At 29.5% G+C, this 23068-nt stretch overlaps 1 protein-coding gene across 2 annotated transcripts in view; it reads right to left on the minus strand.

Moving 5' to 3' along the window:
- Window positions 1–4185: 4185 nt before the first annotated feature.
- The window catches only part of LOC142331367 (isovaleryl-CoA dehydrogenase, mitochondrial), a 28690-nt gene continuing 9807 nt past the window's right edge, over window positions 4186–23068 (minus strand). The window contains exons 5-9 of one of the 2 annotated variants that reach the window (XM_075377217.1): window positions 22635–22800; window positions 18989–19082; window positions 16775–16865; window positions 9856–10024; window positions 4186–4545 (exon numbers count right to left, since the gene is read on the minus strand). In XM_075377217.1, the coding sequence (XP_075233332.1) occupies window positions 4403–4545; window positions 9856–10024; window positions 16775–16865; window positions 18989–19082; window positions 22635–22800 (663 nt within the window). In that variant the 3' untranslated portion in view covers window positions 4186–4402. The remainder of the gene's footprint in view (window positions 4546–9855; window positions 10025–16774; window positions 16866–18988; window positions 19083–22634; window positions 22801–23068) is intronic. The other variant, XM_075377218.1, reaches the window with a different exon arrangement.

The raw sequence follows: 23068 nt of genomic DNA on the forward strand, positions 1-23068 counted from the left end.
GTGCATGCAAATCGCTGATTGACTGTCAAAGAACTAGCAGAAAGGTTTAGCATCTCAAATGGATCATGCCATGACATTGACTGAAAAATTGAACATGCATTGAGTTGCAGCAAAGTTTGTTCTCGTTTGATGACTGAACAGTAGAAAGAACATAGAGTAGATGTTTGTCGGCAACTTCTTCAACTATCCATGCAAAAGGAACATTATGGGAGACCAAAGCTATGGGATTTACAGCTATGATATCAAGAAAAAAGTTCAATCATCAACATGGATTGGCAAAGGATCTCCACTCCCCAAGAAAGCACGTCAATCTCGATCCAATGTCAAAGTGATGCTCCCAGTTTTTTCAGTTTTAATGGAATTGTGCATTTTGAATTCTTGCCTCAAGTTGAAACAGTGAACCATGCGTACTATCAAGGCGTTTTACATTTTACAACAGTTGTATGAAAAAATCCGCAAAAAGAGACCAGAGTTGTGGCTAGACAACACATGGTTCCTTCAACACGACAATGTGCCCACACACTCAGCTTTGATAATTTGTCAGTTTTGTGCCAAAAAATCATATGACTGTCCTCCGTCAGCCTCCCTGCTCACCAGACCTGGCTCCTTGCAATTTTTTCTTATTTCTGAAATTGAAATCTGTGATGAAAGGATGCCATTCTAAGATTACTGATGGCATTAAATTCATCACGGACATTAAAGGTCATTTCAAATGAAGCTATCCCGGACTGCTGGGAAAAGTGTGTGAATAGGGGAGGGCAGTACTTTGAAAGGGACAAGAACCAATGATCTGTAAAATTTATAATAAAGATTAAAAAAATAAATTTAGGTTATTTTCTAAACAAACCTCATATTCTGTATTAATAGTATCAATTAGTTTATAAAATTCATTCCATTTATCAACATCTATATTAAAATTGTTTGTAACAGCAAAAACGGTTAATGAATCCATGCCTCCTCCTTTATTGTACAAATGAAAATTTGTGGAAAAGTATAGATGAGAACAATCTTTTCAACCTTTTACAAATACAACTCAACTGCTCTTGGCAGTAATATGACTCATCATAATCATACTTTGAGCCTATTGCTATGGATCTTTAATTCAAGTAGCTGCAGTTCTATATGACCACACTTTGAGTGTAAAGCTGTGGATTTCTATTCTCACTGCTCAACTCTTCCACCAAAGTAGGTACTAATTGTTCGGGTGAAGGGAATTGAAGCGAAAGGAAGAAGATAATATTGAGGAATGATCCCTAGGTAGCCTCATGCCTTCAGATCATCGCCCATTGTCATACAGCTATGGCCACACGCTATAAGTCAACCTAGTAAGTGATTGCTATACTAAGTGATCTATTCACTTAGTGTGTGCCCTCAATAAAAAAAAAGCAAGTTGTGCTTATGCACAGCTACCTGGTAATGAAAAAAATCATCATTACATACTTCTTGTTTTGTAAAAATTGTGAGATGTTTTGAGTGCAAAGTAATTAGTTTTAGTAAAATATTTATTTTGATTAATAAATTATAAAAATTATTTTTTCACTAAAAATAATTTCATTTTAAGTTATTAATTATGAATAAGTTATTCATCAATGAATAACTTAATGAATAAAAAAAATTTAATCAATGAATAGATTGCATACACCATTGTTAATATTTAGACCATTGTCCTTTGTTATTATTTATTTACAAATTTCCCAATTTCTCTGCCTCTCTCTTTGTGTGTTTATGATAAAATTTGTTATCGGTTTTAACTCGTACATTATATTTCTGATCATTTTTATCACTTTTGATAACATAATCATATCTTCAAACTACATTAACCTTATTTTCTTTTCCAGTAATATACATGCTGGAACTTTTCTACATGCTCGATAACTTTCAAAACTTTATTTTCCATTTTGTCTTTATTAAACATAAGAAAACTATCTTTTCAGGTGAGTTTATCAGCCACTTCTCTGCACATAGATGTACATTTATGCTTTACTTTAAAATCAATAAGAGAAATATTTGAATTCTAAATCTCTAAGAATACAGTAAATTACTCGGGTCAACATGATTTTTATCTCATGAGTACCTGTAGGTGTACTTGTGCAGTTTTTATCCTGTTTTCAAATGTGTATTTGAAATTTCTCCATCAACCAGTTTTCTTGATATTTTAATTTTTTAAAATGTTTTTTTGTCCATTGTCAAGTAAAATCTCCTAGAGAATTGTAAATATGATTGAACTAAGTGAGCTAACTCAAAGAGTAGTGTTGCTACTGTTGTGCAGGTTCAGATGTGTATAGTCATCTACAAACGTGATCTAGTATAGCACACATTCAAAAGAACAATGCCAGTTGTGAGTGAACCAGTAAACTCGTCATTGTGAGTGCTTTGTGTGTATGAATTATTGTATATTACATATTTACAACTTTATTTCTTTTTAGTTAGTCGTTAGTTACAAAATATCTAGAGTTTGTTTAAATCATCCTAACAGTTTTTGTTACATATGTGTTAAAGTGACACTCAAGTCTCAAAGGTGAAGCTTTACTCATTAGTAAAAAAGTGTTATGAACTTTATTTTGGGTGTAAAGTCAAGAGACCAAACAAGGGCCTGGACCCACATATCTGTCGTTTATTATGTTACAGGATTTTTACTGCATGGAAAAATGGCACATGCCACATGAAGGCATGTGCATACTAATTTACTACACTAGAATTAACAAGAAATAAAAATAATATTGTTAAATATTGTTTACATTATTGACAATATTTTCAAACGATTGAATGTAACGTGGAGGACATGAAAACAGACACAGAATTACAACAACAATTTTCTGCCATAACTCTGCTATTTGTTAACCAAAATAAAATGTCATTTGGTTCAAATAAAAGGCTTAATATTTTATAAAATAACATAAATTTTGGTAAATCTAATATTTACAGAGATATAACGGATTGAAAAATAAGCATGGCTGCCATTTTGTAATTTGCAAAGGTATTTAATTCCTGATTTTTTGCTAATTTTAAAACTTCATTACCAAGACGCTTACATAATATTAATGTGATTCCTCTATCTGAAAATGGCGGACAGGGAGAGAACAAAGGAGAGATTGTTTAATTTTATAAGTGAAATCCAAAAAAGTATAGCCAGCCCACCATTTTAGAAACACTCTGTACATGAATATTTTTGGAAAAAGTTTTCTTAAAATTTATTCTTCCCCAATTTAAAAAATATATATTCTGTGTTTTTGGCTATAACTCTTTTAAATTTTATTATTTACAGCCGTCATGCGATACTTTGCCAGCCTTTTTATTTTTTAAATGATTTTTGAGAATGTTGTGTTATACACTTTTGTAGTGTTAACACAATTTAAGGTAGGATTTATATTTATTGCATATTTTTAAGTTTACTTAGCTCTTCCTATATGTGAAGGAAGTCTTTATGATTTATCTAATAATAATAATTACTAACATTTATTTTACTTTTGAAACATGCCATTTAAAATTAATTTTTAAGTTATTTTTAGTTTAAAAAAATAGAAAATAAAATATGTAATCTTTATTAAAGAAAGCTGATTAAAATAGATTAAATAGATTAAAATATTTTAATCTTTATTAAAATACATAATCTTTATTATTGCGTAGATGGTAATGAAAATAAATACAACATTTAAATAAATGATTTAAAATATAAATAACAAATTAATATTCATCAACAGAAGTTATAGTATTATCAAAAAATTAATCAGGATAAGGTAAGATAACACTGTAAAGAAGTGGATGAATATAATAAAAGTAAAATTAAAAATTTAATACTAATCAGCACCATAGACATAACTTAGTGGGATGAGAATATTTAAATTACAGTAGGAAAAGAGAATTGGAAATAATTTCATTCAATCTAATGTTAAAAAAAAAAGCATTGATTTACTGTAAAAAAAAAGAAGTAAAATGATGGCATGTATCTGAAGATAGAAAGACTTATTACACAGCCGCCTTTTTTCTTGAACCTATCAAAAGCAATTGTGCTCACCCAATGTGCTTGGTATGTTATACAAAGTGCTTTACCCAGAGTTTATAATTTATCTCAGCAGCTATTGTGCAGATAATTACAGAAGTATTATTACAGCAGCTATTACAGAACTTATTTAAGAATATGTTTTGAAATAATAAATCTGTGATTGGGGAAAAAATTAGGCTTGATGAGTTGTAATATTTGAGTAAATATATTTATAATGAAATTAGCAATTCAAATATTACAAGAGCTATAACAAATTTTATACAATTTTAAATATTTTAATGGATTTTACATATAAAAATAATAAAACTGATTGTCATGTAGTTAATAAAAGTAAAGTTATAAAATTTCATAAAACAATGCGTAAATGGAAGAATGCACAGTGTTTGCTACATTATTTATTTATTTGTATTCAGAGTTAATAGTTCTTCCAATAACAAGTCGTCTTATTTCACTTGTTCCAGCTCCAATTTCATACAATTTAGCATCTCTTAATAATCTTCCAGTTGGATAATCATTTATATATCCATTTCCACCTGAAAAAACTACAATTTCTTAAATAACCTTGAGAAATAAAAATAATACTTTCTATTTAGTACAGTAAAAATAAAAATTAAATAACAAGAAATAATTAAGGTTCACTGACTTCATTATTTAGGATTTTCACCTTGCTTGTTTAATAAGATTCTGAAAAGTGTACAGCATTGTGTATAGAACATTAAAAATGATTGAAAGGGGATTAAAAGTGTTCTTTAAATATCTAAAAAATCACTGATTTTTGCAAAAAAGTTGTGAAAAATTTCTAAAGCTTACTTGAATTTAATTTGACTTTCCATACAATTTGGTTTTCCTATTGTGCATAATAGAAAATAACTTTTTGAAGTTTTTTATTTTTTTTAAATCTGCATGAAAAATTATTTTTATACTTTTGCAATTAAATTGAAAATCAAGGATCCAAAAAATAAAAATTCTTGAAACAGAAGTTTTAGAGAAATTATTTATCAACTGGCTTTTTCTTTTCTATACCTTCAAGATTGATAAGCAATTATCAAAAATCAATTTTTAAATTAACTTTATTGGTTATGGCGAGTGAAATTAAAAAAAAACTATGGATTTTTTTCAACTTTCTTTAAAAAAAAGTTGTTAAATCAACATTATTAACTTATATTTCATAATAAGAATTTTTACTATTATTGTGTAATTTTATTTATTTATTTATGTTTGTGACAACAGGCTAACACCCAATTTCAGTTATTTTTTTTTTGCATTTTTTTGATGAGATGAAGTTTTTATGTATGACGAAACTAAACGAGAATTCAAAAGCAAAATCTTCTGAATAAAATCCAGAAATGCTACCACTCAGTCGTAGAAGTCAACAATTTAAAAGTTATCATAACCTAAGTGATAATTTTTTACAAGACTACATTTGACTTTTGCAATTTTGATAATTAAAAAATCACTAATGTGAGTAAATACATATTTATATAAAATTGCTACAAAAGAACTTTTCTACTAATTAATCACAACAAATAAAAATTTCATGCAGTTTTAATAATAATTAAATATATATTTTAATTAAGCCTTAAGACCTAGAAAGAATAATAATATCAGGCATTAAAATTAAAAATTTAAATATGCATTTTTTTTTTGCTTTTTCTTTCTTGTATAAAGTAAAGGAAGTATTGTGAGTGTGAAAATTTTTGGTTTTCAGATTTCAACAGAAATATCCATTTTGACCAGTTTCGGCATGATGTCTATACACGTACGTATGTTCATAAGTATCTCGCATAACTCAAATGCTTTTTGATTGCAATTGACTTGACCAAAAAAGCCCAAAATCCAAAATTGTGGATTTTGAACTTTTTCTTAACTGCAATAATAAGCCCTCGTTGAGCTTTTCAACTATATATCATAAGTGGTACATATTTATATTCATTGGTTCCAGAGTTATAGCCAAATAAAATTTTAATTAATGAAATACTTGGATCTTACAAGGTTTGAATCCAACTTCATTTCCTTTTTTTAACTTTCTTTTCTTTAATTTAAATATATTTATTTATTTATAAATATTAATTATAAATAATAATAATTATTAATTTCTGATTATAACAACATTTTTACAATAAATAATAATTCAATAATAACAATAAAAAAAATAATAAATATGAAAATATTAGAAGTTATTTCTGAAATAAAATTTTACGTACTTTTCATTTTAATTTAAAAATTATTACAGAGTTTAATAATTATTAATAAATCAATATATTTAAATTAAAAAAAAAAAAAGTTAAAAAAAATATGTATATGAAGCTGGTTTTGAACCGATGTGTGCAAGGTTACGGTTCTGACACATTCTCACTTACACCATATAACTACTTGAGCAAAGTGAAACAAAATTAAGGAATAAACTAATGTAAAATGCTGATATGGACACCAAAAAAAAAAAATGTAGTACTGTATGTAATTTAATAGGGATACAAGGAAGTCATGTGATATACATATCAGATTTTTTCATGTAATTATTGTTACAAAATTGAAATGTTGTTACTTAAAAACTATATATTACATTAGTATAAGAAGAAGTATTAGTAGAAGTATTAGAAGTATTAGTATAAGAAGAATTGTTTTTAAAATATTTGAGAATATCTATTGTGCTTAACAAATTTTTTATTTTCTTACTAGCTTCTCTGGGTGTGCAGCTAGGCTCTCTGGCGGGCACCCTGTTGGCGGCGTCTCGGAATGGGATCATTAGGTGTCCAAAATTGATTACCTCATCATCCCAAGAACTAAAATACACTTAACTGGTTCTTGCTGCCTAGTGTGGGCAATTTGTATCATTGATTTTTGATTATTGGTAATTTTTCAAGCTACTACTTCTGATTAGTTTCGGAGATAATAATAATTGGTATTTCTGATTTCATACACTTTTTTACTAACAACAAAAAAAATTATTCTTAAAGAAAATATGATATTTAATGATATTAGAATAAGAATTCCCTTAAAAGAAAGACTACACAAAATTCAGTCAGAGTACTCAGTAATGGGCTCTAAATAGAACCATAAAAATACATTTAAAATTAATAAAAATTCAATATTAAATAATAATAAGAAATATGGATTTATAAGATCTGTATTCCACATTATATTTTTTATGTTTTAATACTGATAAAACATCAGTAATAATAAAAAAAGTTCCTTTTTTAAATTAAAATGAATATTTGATGAATAATGAATATGAAAATTAAATGAAATCAGAAAAGGATGATGAAGGATATTCAGAAGAAACAAGTTTTTCAATTGTATCATGGTTAATTTGAGTAATTACTTTTTGATTCACATAAATAAAAAAATATATTATTAATATATATTTTGCATATATATCTTTATATATAAAAATGTTGTTCGTTTGTGTACGCTTCAAAAACTCAAAATGTTCTGCACCGATTGAGCTCAAATTTTAGCACGATATATAACCCGCATCAAAGATTGTTTTTATCTATTTTTTGCATCAGTCACATATCCGCGACCGCGAGAAAACAGTTTTTTTAACGGTCAGCTGTGTACCAGTGACCGCGCAATCTGCCGGAAGCGAGGGGAACACTCGCCATACTAGCTAACGACAACCGCAGTCACATGTGAAACAATACCTGTTCCTAATTACATTGTTTATTAACAAAAAAAAAAAAAAACGTATCCACTTGCATCTGATTCAGATTATTTCACAATCTGAATTAAATATTCACTTTAATCGAGGTACTTTTGAGTGATAGTGTCGTGATTGAGCTGCGCCTTTCACCAAGCTCAGAATTTATTAGAAAACGACCAACAGTGGGATATATGTATTAATGACGCGTGCAACACTGCACATTCAAACCAAATTCGCGCATTATTCGCAATTATATTGACCGTTTGCTTCCCTTCATCTCCCACAGAGTTATGGGAAAGATATCGATCGCATATGGCTGAGGATATTTTGCATAGAGTACGCATAGAAAATACCAATATGACCATGGAATTTACAGAAGGCATTTACAACGAAGCATTGATAAATATTGAAGACAAGTGCTTAGCTATTGCGAATAAAGTTCTTAGTCAATTGGGAATGCCATCACCCACCCGAGCTGCGATTGCTTCATTTGATGTGGATTTACGCCGTGAACAGAGTTACAACATTGGTGATCTTCAGTCATATGTCCAATCAAACATTCCCAAATTAACGTGTGAACAGAAAGGCATTTATGATCGCATAATGCAAATGATAAATGACGGAGTTGGTGGGACCTTCTTCTTGGATGCGCCAGGAGGAACTGGGAAAACATTCCTCATTAGATTGATTCTAGCAACGGTTCGATCAAAAAATGACAATTATCCTGTTGCAGAATATTAATCAGCCAAAACTCTGCAACGGCACGCGACTTGCAGTTAAGAAATTGATGAATAACGTAGTGGAAGCAACGATTTTAACGGAGCCTTTCAAATACCCATAATCCCGACCGATACACCATTTTAATTTGAAAGATAGCAATTCCCAATTCGATTGGCATTTGCAATCACAATCAATAAAGCTCAAGGTCAATCTTTAGAATTGTGTGGTTTAGATTTAGATGCGGATTGCTTCTCACATGGGCAACTGTATGTTGCGTGTTCCCGAGTCGGCAAACCAGATAGCCTTTATATCTACGCAGACAGTGGAAAAACAAAAAATATTGTATATCCACAAGTATTGCAAAGTTAAACTTCTATGAAACGTATGCTTTGTTTTGTTTCTCATTTCTCATCCATGCAATCACAATGTGCCACAGCGAAGCGTGGCGGGTAGAGCTAGTATATATATATATATATCAATTAAAGAAATACAAATATAAATAATAACAAGTACAAGCAATAAATATAAAATAATGTAACAAGTATACACCTGATCACCATGAGACATGTACTAACAAATTGGGGTTTTCCACTAGTGATTGGTACATTCTGGCGTGCTAAACTAAGGGGATGGACACACACACATACAAATGCCCTTCAGTAAGGTAGGTTTACTGATTAATAATGCACCCATTAAATTTTTTCTGTGACTTTTAAACCCAAAATTGAACTGGAGTACAGTTTTTTTTTGCAGTAGCAGAGATTTTAGATAAAGGAATATTTTTATTAAGAAAATTTCTGGATCTCCTGGTAATGATAAAGGCTTTAGAATTGTTTATTTTGTTGTTGTTGTAATACACATACATTTATCATACGGAACAAATCTATGGTCCTATCAAAATGAAAATCATTACAATCATGAACAAATATTTCAGATTAACTTTTAGGTTAAATCTTCTTATATGTGTAAATATACACATGTACGTGCATATTTATTTGGATATTTACAATTTTTTTTTTGATATTTTATTAGGATTTTTGTTTGGTATTTGTACTTTGATAGTACAAACCTTATTTTGATATTTGTACTTAGTGGTTATTTGTATTTTTTTTATTAGTACTATTATTTAGGTATTTATTTTATTATTCTTATAATAACCCAGATCGATCACTGAATTTTAGCAATAAATCATTTATCTACTCATAATACCTAATATGGCAGGCCAGCCACTTCGAATAGGTAAATGGCTGGAATTTTCATAGGCTATAAAATTTCCATTCCATATTCCTATGCACAAGCCTCGATCGAGGTCATGTGTTGAATTAATTATTATTTAAAAAAATTCAATTGAGGTAACAATTTTACCTGTAGTTAAAATGCTCTGGTAATACAGTACATTTCTCTTATATATATATATATATAATATATATATGTTATTTATTTCAAATAGTATTGTTAATAATTTAGTGTTTGATATTATAGTACTTACCTAAACACTGTATTGCATCTAATGCAACTTTTGTGGCACTTTCCGCAGAATATAAGATAACACCTGCACAGTCCTTCCTATTTACATGTCCTAAATCACTAGCTCTTGCAACATTGTAAGTATAGCTTCGACAAACACTAAGTGTTGTATACATATCAGCAATTTTACCCTGTTAACATTTTTATACTATTATATTAACAAGTTGCAATATAATTGACAAAAAATTGTGATCTACTAGTGGTTTGGTACTCAGGCTTGTATATTTCTAACTAGATTGCATTTACGCCCTTGCTTAAAGATTAGATCAATTCTAATCCTATTACACTAAAAAGAAGTAAAAATAATTGTATAAAAATTTCTTATTTGTTAGTTATGATATTTTTGCTTAATCTCAAAAAATGAAGTTTATTAATTTCTGTTCTGAAAGCATAGCTACGGGAATCAATAGGGCATCTCATTGTTGCAGATAGGAGAAAGGCCATTAATACAACGGTGACTAGGAAAGTTTTGCAATTTGACATTATTTTTTTAAATTCTTCAAAATAATCACAATCACACATTATACACTTCCCCATTTTTCAGAACCAGTCTTCAAAGAAACCCTGTCATGTTTCATTTAAAGTCTGGGCACATTCATTGTCCCAAGCCCTTAGTCATTATCACTTGTAAAATGCCTTCCTTTCACATGGAGCAAGGTCAGGACTCTAGAGAGCAGCCTCCCTCTAACACTTTTTTTCCAGTACTGGCCAAATACTCAGAGTAAAATTTGAAGTGTTCTTTTACCATCTTAAAATTTCTCTTTTACCATTTTAATACTGTTGTATGAGGACGTTCCTCTAAACACGTAACCCACATACAAAATAACCCAGTGTTTAGTTTTCAACAATGATGACATCACTGCCTTTTTTCACTAACACAGTTAAAAATCAAATGGTACTGAGATAGTAACTAGAATGGCTAAAGTGCAGGTTGGGACCTCTTCTTTTTTCCTGTTTAGCCTCGGGTAACTACCGTTTAGATAATTCTTCAGCGGATGAATGAGGATATGTATGAGTGTAAATGAAGTACACTTCATTTGCACTGTAGTCTTGTACATTCTCAGTTCAACCATTCCTGAGATGTGTGGTTAATTGAAACCCAACCACCAAAGAACACCGGTATCCACGATCTAGTATTCAAATCCGTGTAAAAATAAGTGGCTTTACTAGGACTTGAATGCCGGAACGCTCGACTTCCAAATCAGCTGATTTGGGAAGATGCGTTAACCACTAGACCAACCTGGTGGGTTGCAGGTTGGGACCTGTCTAAATATGCACTAACTTGTAATCACCTATGATGATCTGCTGTCATATTGCAAAACTTTCTAGTGTCCTTTGTATAAAGAGTAACTGTGAATAAAGAGTAATCTTTATAAGCAGACATGGAAAGGCAGCAGTATCTAAGGTTTTTTCATGGAGTTAATTAATAAAAAATAATATTCATGTTATTATCATAACTATTATGTATTGTAAAAAATTAAATCATAATGATTTTCAAAAATGCAGATTGGCGTAGTTTATTATTTCTTAAATAGATATGTGTTTGGTGTTTGATGAAGCAGATAGTTTGGAAAATGAGTTTTATAATAATAGAGACAGTGCACACAAAATAGAATGAACGAGGTTTGCAAGAGTTTCTGATAGATACCAGCATCATGTGTTTTATGTCACTATCCTGCTACATTGAATCTTAGCCAAATTTATGTACTTTAATTTTAATGCCCTGTCCATTTACTAAATTAACTTTGAGAAGGCGGGAATGTTGTACATCGACAGGTCTATTCATGCTATTTCAGTAGCGAGTATGTCGTGTCGGGGAAACAACGAGCGTTTGTGATTGAAGCCTATTTTTAAAAAAAACGACTCTGTTATTGTAACACAGCGTTTATTTCGCAGACATTTCAATTTAAATCGACAAGCGTCTCTTCCTAGTAGGAATACGATATTGTTGTGGGTGAAGAATTTTAGGAACAAATCATCTGCTTTAAAAATGAAACCAACAGGACGAAAACGGACTGTGATAACGCCTGAAAACATTAACGCTGTAAGGTTAGCTGTTACGCGATCTCCACGACATGCTGCTGCACTAGCTATTGCTGATCGAAGCGTACGACGAATTCTTCATGCCGACCTGAAATTCCATCCGTATAAGATGATGTTAGTGCAGCAACTTAATGCAAATGATTGGGCGTCTCACAAAGCAGCTTGCGAGGTCTCCTCGAAATTGTCCACCAGGATGCCATTATTCTTTTAAGTGACGAGGACTTTTGTCTGGATTTGTAACCACCTCACAGTCAATATGTTACAGTGTGGTGTGCGGTTTCAAAGTTCGACATAATTGGCCCGTATTTTTTTGAGGAGTTGAATCGCAGAGTAACAATAACATCTCATCTATACGTAAACATGTTGAATGAATTTCTGCGATCGAAACTGAATGACCTTCAAGGACATGAAATTTGGTTTCAACAGGATGGTTCCACCGCCCATACGGCGAGAATCGCAATGGATGTTCTGCGAGAAACCTTTCCTGGACGTTTGATTTCCCGATTTGGCGACATTCCTTGACCAGCGCGTTCACCTGATCTGGCTGTTTTTGATTTTTTTCTGTGGGGGAATCTCAAACATAAAGTCTTCTGTAGTCCACCACAGTCAACTGCAGAATTCACGGAGGCCATTCAACGAGAAATTGAAGCAGTTCCATAAGTGATGATTGAGCGAGCAATGTTAAATTTTAGAATGAGGTTAAGTGAGTGTGTGAGGAGTAATGGAAAACATTTGGATGACATAATATTCAAATAAAAAAAATCTATATAAGTAATTCACTATAAATTGCAAAAATTGATCTTTAATTTTATATATTAAATGTTTTAATTGCACGAAATACAGTTTAATTATTATCTCTAAAATCAGGTTTATATACCGGACTCTTTATAATAGTCAGATTCATGGATAATTCAAATTCAATATGGTCAACAAAATTTTCATGAAAGAAAGGTGAAACCATAGTTGAACATATCATGCCAATTGAAAAAGTAAAAGTAGTTTATTTAAAAAAGCACTGGATCAACAAAGGTAAGATTTCTTATTTATGACTAATTAATTTAATTAATTACTTAATAAAACAATTAAGTTATTAACGATACTAAATATTTAATAGACATATTAAATAAATATAAACATTAGTTTAAGGCTAATTATGCATTGAAGAAATATAATTTTAAACTGGATTAAACAGTCTTGTTAATTATAAATATTTGAATAATTAAATTAAAATTACTTCAAATACTAGGAATATAATTACAAAATTATTTTATATTGTTTTATAAAGTTTTCTGACCCTTTTTATGGGAAAAAGATTAGCATAAAAAAAGTTTAAAAAGTAAAATAAAAATGCATTAAATTAAAAGATCATATTTTAAATACAAAACACTTGAAAAATGAAATTTAGTAAATTATTGCTAAATCAGAAGAAAAACTGATAAATTAAAAATTAATGTAGGAAAACAATATATTTTTAATGAATATAAATTTTTGCTTTACTCAAATGGTATGGAGTCTCTGGTCAATATCGCTACGAGGTTGGATACAAACACTTGTATAGATCATTTTTTCATTAAATTTTTATTGCTGATGTCGCACATGGTGGCATCACAGACCATTCCCTTATACTTGTCTGGAGTGATATTAAAAACTCACTAAAGTAAACTCAAAATGTTACACTCTATATCAATATAGTGTTATTAATTTAGTAAGGTTTAAACATGAGATCTTAAAGGCTGATAGGAATAAAGTATTTAATGAAAAAGACGTAGACAGAACTTTTGAGCTATTGTATGAAGTTTTAAAAGTATGTTCTGAAAAAAAACAGAGTTTAATTTTAATGACATTTTTAGTTTTTGTTTTAACCCTGGGTATCAGAAAATTTATTAAATAGAATTTAAAGAAAAAAATTATTGTTTAAAAAAGTTAAAAATCAACTGTATAATTTAGATTTAAAAAGTTTACAGTAAGCACAGGAATATACATAAGGAAGGCTAAAGAATTATATTTTAGAAACTTCTTTATTAATAACACTGGTAGTACTACAAAACAGTGGAAATTAATTGATCAGTTAATAGGCAAAAAGTTTAAAAAATATGAAATAGACAGGATTAAAGTTGAGATAATAGCCAGATAGTTAAAGAGGTTTAAAAGGTTTTGGATATTTTTAATAACTATTTTTTAGAAATCACAAAAAACTAAAAACACCTCTTGAAAATATTATAGTTCAGAATCAGTATTTATATAACAATATTTTTACCTCATCTGAAGTAGGAGCCACTATTATCCTAGAGCCTACACATTATCTCGAGATTGAGAAAATTATACAGTATATGAAAACCAAAATGTCATCTGGTTTTCATGAAATTTCTTCATATACCCTAAAATTTGTGTGTGACATATTTCTCATGTTTTTGCGTAATTATGCAATTTAAGTCTGCAGTCTGGTAAATTTCCAGATAAACTTAAAGAAGCAATGGTAGTTTCTATTTTTAAAAAAAGGAGATAATAATTTTGTCAGGAACTTTAGGCCCACAGCTCTGCTTTCACAATTTTCAAAGATTCTGGAAACTGTAGCAAAGTCAAGACTGGTCAACTTTCTTAATAGAAATCATTTTTTCAGTGTTAATCAATTTGGCTTTCAGAAAAATTTAGGCACTGAAAATGCCTTACTTAAATTTGTGACAGTTGATAAACTTCTAAAGTTGGCGCCCTCTTTCTGGATATCCAGAAGGCCCTTGATGTCATCGATCATAATATATTATTAAATAAGATGGAGCAAGTGAATATAAGAGGTTTAGCCTTTACTGGTTTGAATCCTACTTAAAGGGAAGAATTCGAGGTTAAAATTAAAAATATGCTCAGTAACGAGGGAGCATTAGAATTCGGTATCCCTCAGAGTCAGTTTTGGGTCCAATTCTGTTTTTAATTTATATTAATCACTTCTGTTCTGGTAAATATCAATGTTATCTGACCTCATAAGCAGATGATTCAGCCCTTTTTTGTAGAGAAAAAAACTTTGACTGAGTTTTGAAATCTATCAAAGAGGACTTATTTAAAATTAGGTTGTGGTTAACCAAAAACAGCAATATGTCAAATGTATCTAAATCCAAATAGATAATCTTCCAGTTAAATGGTGAAAAAACTAGCAATTCACATGTTAGATATCATAATCTCACTTGCTCTAGAATAGCTGAGTGTAGTTGTGATAATATTGATCAAGTCGATAGTATGAAATATCTAGGGGTAACTATTGATTGCAACCTTTCATGGGAAAAACATATTCTTAAAGAACGAAATGTTATGTTATATGAGAAAGTTTTATTATCTTTGGGATTTCTGCCCAACTGGTGTTCTAAAAATGCTTTAATTGGCTTTGGTTGAATCTCGTTTAAGATATGAAATTGAGTGTTGGGGTGGTGTGTATTTTAATAAAATCTGACCTATAGTGATAGGCCAGAAAGATTGTATATGTATAATATGTAGAATACCTGCTATGACACATTCATTCCCGGTTTTTTGTATCTTGAACTTGCTCCCTTTGAGACATTTATACTTGTTTAAGGTACTTAAACTTTTCTTTCTTAAGAGTGGAGGTAAAGCTCTTAAGAGTAGAGGTAAAGTATAAACTAATTGACCGAGATATGCAAAGGAAGGGTCATTTTGTACTTCCTAGACCCCGGAAGGAGTGTTTTTGTAGATTTTTCACTTACGTGGCACCAAAGGTTTATATTTTTTTGTCAAATTGTGTGAAAGATAGTTTAGGTTTAAATTTGTTCAAAATTTCACTTGAGTGCTGGCTCATTAAGTATCAAAACATTGAATTCTTTTTTAATTCAATTGTAACTAAAATTGACAATTTATCCAAGGGAGAATAAAGCTTATATGGCTTTTGTGAATTACCTTTTGGCTTCTCATGACAAACTGAATGATTTTTCGTTTCTTTAATACTTCTATAATCTTTAGTAATTGTTAAATATCTACTCAGCCACTTCTGTCCTAATTTATGTATCTTATCAGCATATCATCAGCATACTGAATGCTATTAATTCTGAACCCACTGGCCTTTACATCCCCTTAAAATTATCAAAAGTTTGACAAAAGGTAGCCTCCGAATAAATATTAAATAAGAGAGGTGAGGAGCATGCTTTGTCATTGAACACCTCTAAGATCTCCACCATGTCAGAAAGATCTCTGTTAACCAGTATTTACACTGTGTAATTCTAATACAAGTTCTTTAATCAATGAATGCTCTTTTCATTTACACTCATCTGATTAAGAATCTCCATGAGCTAAAATTTTTTTTTAGTCAGATAATGTTAAATTACTTTATTGCATCTATTTTGGCTTATAAGTTGAAAGTTCATTAAATTTCTTTCCAAAATGTTATTTCTCATGCTAAGGAAATTAATTCTAGAAGAAAATCTTGGCCAGACCTACTCTAACTTTCAGATATTGAATATGATAAATATATTTCTTTACATCAGCTACAGCTAAGATCTTATATAACTAACTGTTCAATGTTATGCACCAAGGAAAGCCTAAAATAGATACTTTTGTCTGAATTTATCAAATGCTAGAGTTAAATATGGTCTGTTAAATAAATGCAATGTATTTACATTGGTAAAGAAATGTGCACACACACACACACACACACACACACACACACACACAGAGAGAGAGAGAGAGAGAGAGAGAGTGAGAGAGAGAGAGAGAGAGAGAGAGAGAGAGGGGGGGGGGAGCAAATAATGATAAAAAATGTAAGTATGTCTCAAAATTAATGATGTCAAGGAAGACCATTACATTGAACTTATTTTTTAAATAAAAAAAAAAGCAATTACCTGCATTAATTGAAATTCTCCAATCAGTTGATCAAATTGTTTTCGTAAATGAACATATTCAAATGCTACATCGATACATGCTTGCATTATTCTGGAAAATACATATTGTTATTTTTTAACAAAAGAGATAAAATATGGCAACATTTTTATAGTTTAAATAAAAAAAATAATTATCTGGAACAATTCTATAAACAATGAATATGTTCAAATATAACAGCACAAAACAGCTTTCAATATTGGAGTCTATGGAGAAATACATTCTTTAATCTTGTTATTCATAAAGTAATGTTTATGTAGTATTAGAGATTTAATAATACCTATGATTAAACTTGCATTTTAATGTGAATTATCCATCAAAATATTGAAGACTTGACATAGATGTATTTTGATTTAAAGATTTCATTTAATAGCAGTAAACTGATGGGAATATCACATGTGGAATTCACATTGGTGGCATCCTGACTGAGGCAAGAACAAGGCTGAGAAATGCCTTTTGCTGAGGTTCTGAAGATGACCTCTGCTGAAGCCCATAAGGGCTAGGTATGGAGGGGGTGGTGTAGTGACCAAAACTGCCACATGGAGGATGTCTTCCTCTACAGGGTCAGTTCATGAATATTAGTTTCTTCGCTTTCTGAGTGCACTGTTTGTGTATCGTTCCATGATAGCTGACAAAGGAAGACTGACTGCTGAACACTGTGTAAAGACTGTTGTTTTTTAATGAAATGAAAAGTGTGGTGCTTACACAAAGACGGTTTAATGCACATTTTGAAACTCGGTGGTTGCCCTCATTTAAAACAATACGTAGACTTTATGAAAAATTTAATAGTGGTGGTTCAGTATTTGAAAGTAAGTGCAAATGGAATGTTTGTTCTCCACAGAATATCGAAACTGTCAGAGCAGCATTGCTGAGGAGCCTGGGCAAATCAACAATCAGCAGCACAACTTGGGATTTATAGGTGATCTGTGTAGTGAATTTTAAAAACTTAATTTGCATTTGTATTCATACAAAATAACAGTGTTGCCTAAATTAATGGTTGACAACAAACATCAAAGAATGACATTCACTGAATGGGTTGTGAACCAAGACATATTGTTGAACAATGTTTGGTTTTCTGATGAAGTACATTTTCACCTAGATGGGGTTGTTAATAAACAAAGTGTGTGTTTTTGGGCTTCTGAAAATCCACACATGACTTCATGAGAAAGTCCTTTTGCTTCTTGCAAAAGAGCTTCAATTAGAAAATGAGTGGTTCATGCAGGTTGGAACCAGACCACACATAGCTAATGTTGTTTTATACTTTCTGCATGCAAATTTTAACACAAATGTCATTTCAAACCGATTTTCTAATCATTTTGAATGTGGACAGAACTGGCCTCCAAACAGTCCTTAATTGAATCCGTGTGATTATTTTCTTTGGGGATTTCTAAAGGAAAAGATTTTCCCTAAACATCCTTACATCGTGTGAGGTGTGCAACGAGGTAACTGAGGATATGCGTCGTTGAGTTATTAACAACATAGGGGTTTCTGATGAAGAAGTTGCTATATGTGTTGGTGGTCATATTGAAAATGTGATAAGTAGAACATAATCTCCAGGTATAAACACTCTGTATTACAATTCAAATAAATATTTTTTCCTGAACTGAAAACCAAATGTTGGATCATTTCATGCACCACTCTGTAATTTAATTATATTAAAAGAAATAGAAAACATCTATAAATACTTTAAGCTAATTTTCGTTTGTGTGCAATATTTCTTATAAAAGTAATGCTTGTCACTAAAATTACATTAAACAAATTTAGAATGTACATGTATTCTCATCTGTAAGTTTGCAAACCTTGTAAACTGCTGAACTTAAATCAGTGTTTCAGTAATAAAATGCATAGCATATTATGTTATATTTCTCGATTTCCACAATTATCTAAAATATGGATTGTGGCTACATTTGTTATACTCCACATTTATTTCTATTGTACATTAGCCTTATATATATATATATTTTTTTTTCAATCAGTTTTTACTAATTAAAACAATAAGCAATGGTGAAGTAAATTGCTACAAATATTTTTTTTTCTTCCAAGTATTTTTGTTAAGTATTTTTGTTGCATTATCTAGTACTGTTGAGTAGTATCTTTTTACTTGGTTTTTTTAGTATCAAATGTTTGTAATGTAAAAAAATACTTATTTGCTATATAAATAATAAAATTGTGATTACCCCAATGGACCAGCAGATAACACCAATCTTTCCAGATCAAGTCCACTGAATAGAACGTAAATCCCTTTATTTTCAGCACCTAATAAGTTTTTTTCTGGAAAAAAAAAATTATAAATTTATTTAAATACAAGGAAGTGATTTATTTACTTTTCAGTATAAAATGTAATGTCACTCTTTAACTCAGATTTTTTTCATTAATTTAAATTATACCTTTATTAATTCACATTTGTAAAACTTAAACTTATGCGCTGTTAATAAAAAACACCTACAAACATACCAAAATTTATTAATTTAAAAATTATTTACATAAGCAGCTTTTCAAATCCATGTACTCATTAACAGTTATACAATTTTGTATTATCATGTTATAAATTTCATTGTTATGTGTAAAATCTGATAGCTGTCTTGACCAACTCTAGGTCACAAGAGTAACAGATTTACCTGCAAAAAAATAATAATGTATTACATTATTACAACATTTTTGAATAAATTCGAAAAGCTTATTCTTTAAACTGGTAAGTTTAATATAAACCCTCCTCTTTTGGTATATTCATAGGTAATTTTTATTAATTTCTAATTACAGCACACAAGGCAAATAAAAAAAAAGGTTATTTATTATGAGTAAAATTAATTTTTTACACTTACTGCTTTTGATTTATCAACTTCACTGATTGATAGTTCATTTTATGAGTTGTATGAAATAATGAGAGTGATACAATAATTCACCTTCAATTATTGTATTTAATGTTTGTTCTCCTTAATTATAATCCCCATTTGCACTTTCACAGTGATGCAGTGATATTTTCCACCGACTGAAAGCTTGGAGCAGATCAGTTTCTGTCAATTTTAACATAAATGCCATTTTATTTTTTTCTACAGCAACTAACACAAAACATGTTCCTGTAAGCACAGAATTTACTTTTACAGAAAAAAGAGTTACATAGTGCCAAATCTGGCAAACAGGAGGGTGTTCCAATGCAGTAATCTGTTTTTTAGCCAAAAATTGCTGGACAGAATGTGCTGGGTGAGCAGACATGTTGTTCTGATGAAGAATGAAGCCATTTTTTCACAGCTTTGATCATTTTTTTCTGACATTCAGCTTTGTCAGATCATCCTTATAACAATCCTGGTTTACTGTTGTGCCTTCTGGAATCCATTCTTCCAAAATTAACAGCACATCAGCACAAATTTCCTTGGGGTGATTTTTTGTTCTGGCACAAACTTCTTTCATGTTGAGATCCTCATGAAAAACTTTCCACAAGTGTCTTTATCAATGTTCATAGCTTCAGTTATCATTCAGACACTGAGTCTGCAGTAGTCTCAATAATCTTGCTAATTTTTTCTACTTGTTCTTCAGTTCTTGAAATATAAGGTTGTCCATAGCATTCATCGTCTTCCACGTTTTCCTCTGAATCTTTTGTGTCATTCAAAAACACATTTGCGTGAGATTCAGTCTTCTCTGTAAGCCTTAATAAACATTTGAAAACATCCCATTGGTATTTTATTCAAATTTATTAAAATTTCAAATTAACATGTTACTCAACTTTTCAACATAGCATTACTTCAGTACTCAACTGGAAACAACTACACTAAACAGCCAAGAATGTTGATGTTGGTCATGAAATTTCTGATATGTATAAGATCTTTGCCAAAGAGCTCATAAGGGGTTCACATTGCTTTTTCTAAAAGGTGAAAACACCTCCAATGAAAAAATTAGTTTTAATAATTCTGCTGCTAGAATGTAATTTTTTAAACTACTTATTAACACTGAGCTAAAATGAATATAATTTAGGAGAATTTTAGAATATATCTGAAGACATTTGTGAATGTGACAATAATTATTTTATTGAAAGAGTAAAAGGAAGATAGTGAAAACAATTATTATAACAAACAATCTTAATACTGAAGAATTAAAATAAAATATGTGCAAAGAAATATTCAAAGAAGTAAAAAGTAGAAGTACTTATGTAATTTCATAGCTTGGTAAGAAGAGAAAAATAAAGCAGTGCTGAAGTAGTAGAAACTTCAATTAAAATAAAAGTTTGTTTTGTTTGAAAGTATTGCTGAGATTTTAGAAAAGAAAGCAAGTGGAAAAACATAACATACCTGTCAAAAGGAAAATATATGATTATAAATTGTGTTTACTTTCATCCAATTTTACATTGTCGTTCTGGACTGACAGGTGAAGTTCAAAATTGCATGAACTAGTTCAACATTTCATAAATTTTTTTAAAGATTAAAGCATGATATTAATACTAAAATGTATGAATGAAAATACCATCAAAGAGAATGACATTAAATACAGAATAAGTCTACACTTTCAAATTTCAATGACTTCTACAATCATTCAGTTCATGAATTTCAGCTGCAGCAACTAAAAAAAAATAATTAACAACAAATTTTTACAGCGTACATACTGACAAAAACTTCTTATGATAAACAATCATATGTACATTAAACACATAGCCTATTTATGTACATCTCAACTATTTTATATATTCTTAAGGTAACATGCAGAAAATAAATGGTATTTTTTGTCTTCTAATAATCATTTACTAATTAAATCATTTTTATGTAATTAGTAATTTTTTTATTAAAAAAAGAAAATAAAATAACTTTGCAGAATATACATCTGTCTTTTTTTAAGTTCAGTTTTATTTTTTTAACTGTTAAATCATTTTCTCTTATTTAGATATTAAGAATAAGAGTAGACTTTGAAATTAATAATAACAGTGTTATACCATTTTTAAACACGTTTATTATTATTATTATTATTATTATTATTATTATTATTATTATTATTATTATTATTCAACCAAGTTTATTTTAATTATTCGGTCCCATTGTAACTTTGGCTTTTTCTATTTACAAGAGAAAAAAGAAAAAGTTTTATTTTACAATTATAACAAAACTGTAACACAGCATTAGAGCTTATGTCAACTATAAGTTATTTTGATAGTTTATATGATAAATACCCGTTTTTCTTTATTTAGTTCTCAATATCATTACCATTCTAGTTAAGAGAATAATTCATTTACAGAATTAATACCAAAAAGAATAACATTCTGCATTGTAAGTAAAATATTGGATTAACTAGACAGATCAGTGTGGCTGCAGAAAGCACTGAAAAATGATTGAATAACCTACTATCAAAAAAAATATATATATAAAAATTTACAATGATGAAGCAAATCAAATTTTAAATAACATTTTTTTTAAAACTTAATTAAAAATATTTTCATTCATCTTTACAAGAATTTTAGTCAGTGAAGAAAGAAAAGATGAAGTTTTAAAAAAAAGTTTAATTATAAATTTGGATCGTTTGTTGCTGAGAAGTTCATATTTTTAAATTAATATCACTAACTTACAGACAAAAACATATTATTTATTCACAGATCATCATAACAAAATCTGATAGTGATTGTTAAAATATTATTCATCAATTACATTCAAATTTGGTTATCAGTAGCAGTTCATCAACTCTACTGATTAAGCTGTATAATTAATCAGAACTAGAAGTATAGTTTCCATGTAATTTGAAAGAATTTTTAAATCTAATACCTCAAGTTATAATAATGACACAATAAAAACAGAAATGTAATTTTATACTTTTCCTACAAAAAGAAAGTCTTTGAGTATTTCTTACCAGGAACTTTACAATTTTCAAAAACCAATTCACATGTATTTGAGCCTCTCATTCCTAATTTATCTAATTTTTGGCATGTTTTAAATCCTTCCATTCCACGTTCTATTATAAAAGCTGAAATACCATGTTGCTTTTTCACTGAATTTGGATCTGTTCTTGCATATACCTTTAATAAATAATTTTTAAAAATCAATTATTCAGTGATAAGTAGAAAGAATAATTGTAAATGATTTATAAGTAACAACTTTATATCAAGTTATGGTATCATGTAAAAAGTCACTAAAATAATATATATCAACTTTGCCCTGAAATTTTCATTTGTAACACAGTTGTAAGATAAACAATCCTGTTTGTAAAGTAGTAAGTGATAATTTAGTCATAATATAATATAATTTATAATGTAGTTATTTAAAAATCCAATTTATTATTATTTA

The sequence above is a fragment of the Lycorma delicatula genome, chromosome 10 (genome assembly GCF_047948215.1).
Source record: "Lycorma delicatula isolate Av1 chromosome 10, ASM4794821v1, whole genome shotgun sequence".
NCBI classification, from domain to species: Eukaryota; Metazoa; Arthropoda; class Insecta; order Hemiptera; family Fulgoridae; genus Lycorma; species Lycorma delicatula.